General features: G+C 55.6%; 1 protein-coding gene across 1 annotated transcript in view; it reads right to left on the bottom strand.

Moving 5' to 3' along the window:
* Window positions 1-3,715, bottom strand: part of MAST3 (microtubule associated serine/threonine kinase 3) — a 53,573-nt gene that overhangs the window by 14,942 nt on the left and 34,916 nt on the right. The window contains exons 20-23 of the mRNA XM_011925913.1: window positions 2,955-3,087; window positions 2,684-2,849; window positions 1,847-1,948; window positions 245-423 (exon numbers count right to left, since the gene is read on the bottom strand). Coding sequence (XP_011781303.1) covers window positions 245-423; window positions 1,847-1,948; window positions 2,684-2,849; window positions 2,955-3,087 — 580 coding nt within the window. The remainder of the gene's footprint in view (window positions 1-244; window positions 424-1,846; window positions 1,949-2,683; window positions 2,850-2,954; window positions 3,088-3,715) is intronic.

Here is a 3,715-nt window from a genome sequence, read left to right as displayed (position 1 = left end):
GACACCCAGGAGGCCCAATTTGCTGGGGAACCCCAGACAAGGGTCTGCCACACTTGGTGCCTTGGTTTCTTCTTCTGAAGCCTGAGGGATGCTGTGGCCTCCTGAGCCCAGACACACAAGAAATCCAGCCAGGGGGCGGCCGACACACACCCTAGATTCTTGGAAGGCTCAGGAAGTTGGAAGCTCCAGGGCTAGGGTGAGGTGCCAAGCTCGGGTGGAATGCCTGGCACACAGCCCTCTGCACCCAGGGATTGAGGGATGGCAGAGCCCCCGCCCCCCGCCGGGGGGACCCCTCCTTACTGTCAAAGTAGCTGGTATCATCCTCGGCTTCGAGCTGGGGCACGAACTCGGCTTTGTGTCGGAGAAGCCCTGCCCAGTCCAGGGCCAGGAAAAAGGGGTGCTGCTTCACTTCATGGGTGCCACCTGCAGATATGCCCAGCTGAGCCCTGCGGGTCCTCGCCTCACCTGCCACAGGATGCCCACTACCCCCACTGCCAATGCTGGACACAGGGTGGGGACAACACAGAACCAGAAAAATGGGCTGGGCACAGTGGCTCACGCCTATAATCCCAGCACTTTGGGAGGCCAAGAAGGGAGGATCACCTGAGGTCAGGAGTTCAAGACCAGCCTGGTCAACATGGCAAAACCCCATCTCTACTAAAAATACAAAAATTAGCTGGGTGTGGTGGCGGGTGCCTGTATTCCCAGCTACTCGGGAGGCTGAGGCAAGAGAATCGCTTCAACCTGGGAGGTGGAGATTGCAGCAATGAGCCAAGATAGCACCACTGCACTCCAACTTGGGCAACAAAGCAAGACTCCATCTCAAAAAATAACAACAACAACAGAAAAAAACAAAGAAAAGAAAAGAAAAAAAAAGAATCAGAAAAATGGGAACAAAAATCCGCTGTCATTTAGGAGACTGGAGAGGAACCAAGTCGGGATTCAGATCCAGGCCAGCAGCCAAGCACGGTGGCTCATGCCTGTGATGCCAGTACTTTGGGAGGCTGAGGCGAGCAGATCACTTGAGGTCAGGAGTTTGAGACCAGCCCGGGGAACATGGTGAAATCTCGTCTCTACCAAAAGTACAAAAATTAGCCGGGCATGATGGCACATGCCTATGGTTCTAGCTACTCGGGAGGCTGAGGTAGGAGGATCACTTGAGCCTGGGAGGCGGAGGTTGCAGTGCGCCAAGATTGTGCAACTCCACTCCAGCCTGGGTGACAGAGTGAGATCTAATCTCAGAAAAATAAAAAAATATAAAAGCACCCAGGCTGCCCAGGTTCCAAAGACTCTGCACTTCTCTCTGCCCCCATCTGGGACCACACCACCTAGAGAAAGCCCAGAGCCTTACGAAGGCCTCCTTCCTGGGCTTCTCCCGCTTGTTTCCACTCCACGGAGCAGGTGATGATCCCCAACCTTGGACCCAACCATCTCCCATAGTGAAGCTTCAGTCATGAACAGGAGCCACAGTGGCCACGTGATGGGTGGCTGCATGAGTCTCAAACGGTCCCTTAATGATTAATCAGGTGGCTGGGAAAACTGGGACAGTGGGATCTTCCGGGTTGGGCCTTTGACACAGGTCCTGGTGACTTCACAGCCTCACATACTTATTCAGGCTCAGTGCTCCATGTGGGCACCAGACCCAGCTACTTTCTATTCTTTCCAAGGTCTTCTGATAGTTCCTGGAGACCTCCTGTGCACCCTTCAAAACCCCAGCTGCAAACCCCCTCCTCCACGCAGCTTCCCAAGTAGAACTCTTGTCTACTCCAGGCACTATCCCTCCCCGTTTCCTGGGTCCCAGGGCCTGAAGGAGCCACCCACCTGGGTTCTCCCCCACACTACATACCAGTGCCCAGACGGTCCAGTGGGCTCTGCCGGAGCAACCTGGTGATGAGGTCCTGGGCGTCCGCTGGAAGGGCCTCGTCTCCCTCTGGCCACATGATCTCATCTAAAATGAGGGAGGGAGGGAGAAGGCAGGGGTACCCCTTTCTAGTACCATCCACCATTTCCCCTCACTTCACTGTACTCCAAGCCACTGGCCTCCTCTGCCCCTTCAACGTGCCAGGCTCGGTACCCACTGACAGCCTTTGCCGTGGCTGTGCCCTGTGCTCAGACCCACCTTTCCCTTTTCTGTCTCTATGGCTTCCTCTCATTCTCAGGTTCTTGCAGGTCTCTGCTCACATGTCACTTCTTTTTTTTTTATTTTTTGAGATGGAGTCTCGCTCTGTCACCCAGGCTGGAGTGCAGTGGCACAATCTCAGTTCACTGCAACCTCCGCCTCCTGGGTTCACGTGATTCTCTTGCCTCAGCCTCCCAAGTAGCTGGGATTACAGGTGCCCGCCACCATGCTCGGCTAATTTTTGTATTTTTAGTAGAGATGGGGTTTCATGTTGTCCAGGTCTTGAACTCCTGGCCTTATATGATCCTCCCGCCTCAGCCTCCCACAGTGCTGGAATTACAGGTGTGAGCCACCATGCCCAGCCTCACATGTCATTTCAGTGAAGACTCCATGACCCCATAATTAATCCAGCCATCCGTCTCACTCAGCATCCCGCCGCCTCCCCACGTGGCATCCAACTCCCTCCCGTCTTCCTGCTTCTCTCCCTGACATGCGGGTGGAGGACCGCTGAACAGAGCTCTGGTGGGGCTGCAGCTCAAACCCGGGCCCGTGGAGGAAACGCACCGCTGACCACCTGACCGAAGAGTTCCTCGGGGGTGTCTCCAAAGAAAGGCACGCAGCCCACCAGAAACTCATAGAGGACGACGCCCATGGCCCACCAGTCCACTGGCTTCCCATAGCCCTGGCGGAAGATCACCTCAGGGGCTATGTACTCCGGTGTTCCACACACCTAGGCCAGGCAGAATGGGGAAACTGAGACCAGCCCCCAGCCCAAGAGAGGCCCCAGGAGAGAGGAGGCGGCGTCCCAGGGCTTCCCACCCACCTGCCCGCCCACCTGCTTGTCTATGAACTCTCGGGCGTCCTTCTCGATGTGGCCCTCGTAGAGGTTGGTGGCCATGCTCATGAGGCCGATCTTGGACAGGCCAAAGTCCGTGAGCTTGATGTGACCAAGCGAGGTGATGAGCAGGCTGTGGGCAGGAAAGGGGTGTGCTCAGGGCTGGGGAGCCGGGGTGCCTGGCCACTCCTTCTGCCCTAGACCTTCGCTCCACCTGAGATAGGCGGAGCTCTGCCTCCAACTCCTGGGCCCTAGGGATCCTCCTGCTCAGCCTCCCAAGTAGCTGGAACTACAGATGCACACCACCACACCCGGCTAGCTACTATATATTTTTGTTCATGCATCCATTATCCTAACAAACTAAACACTCTGTAAGCAACTACTGTTTACGTCCCCTATTGAAAAATGAACATATCTCGAGCTCCTGATGTATACTAAAGCATTTCCATGCGCTTTGTGAATGAATGCATTTTCCTTTTTGGATACAGGGTCTGTCACCTAGGCTGGAAGTGCAGTGGCACAATTGCAGCTCACTGCAGCCTCAGCCTCCCAGCTCAATCAATTCTCCTGCCTCAGCCTCCTGAGTAGCTGAGACAACAGGCACATGCCACCATGCCTGGCTAGTTGTTCCAAGTCTTGCTCGGTCGCCCAGATGGGAGTGCAATGGCACAACCTCGGCTCACGGCAACCTCCACCTCCCAAGTTCAAGTGATTCTCCTGTCTCAGCCTCCCGAGTAGCTGGGATTACAGGCACCCGCCAT

Source organism: Colobus angolensis, unplaced genomic scaffold (genome assembly GCF_000951035.1).
Source record: "Colobus angolensis palliatus isolate OR3802 unplaced genomic scaffold, Cang.pa_1.0 Scaffold66, whole genome shotgun sequence".
NCBI lineage: Eukaryota > Metazoa > Chordata > Mammalia > Primates > Cercopithecidae > Colobus > Colobus angolensis.
This window is presented reverse-complemented; position numbering and strand designations above follow the sequence as displayed.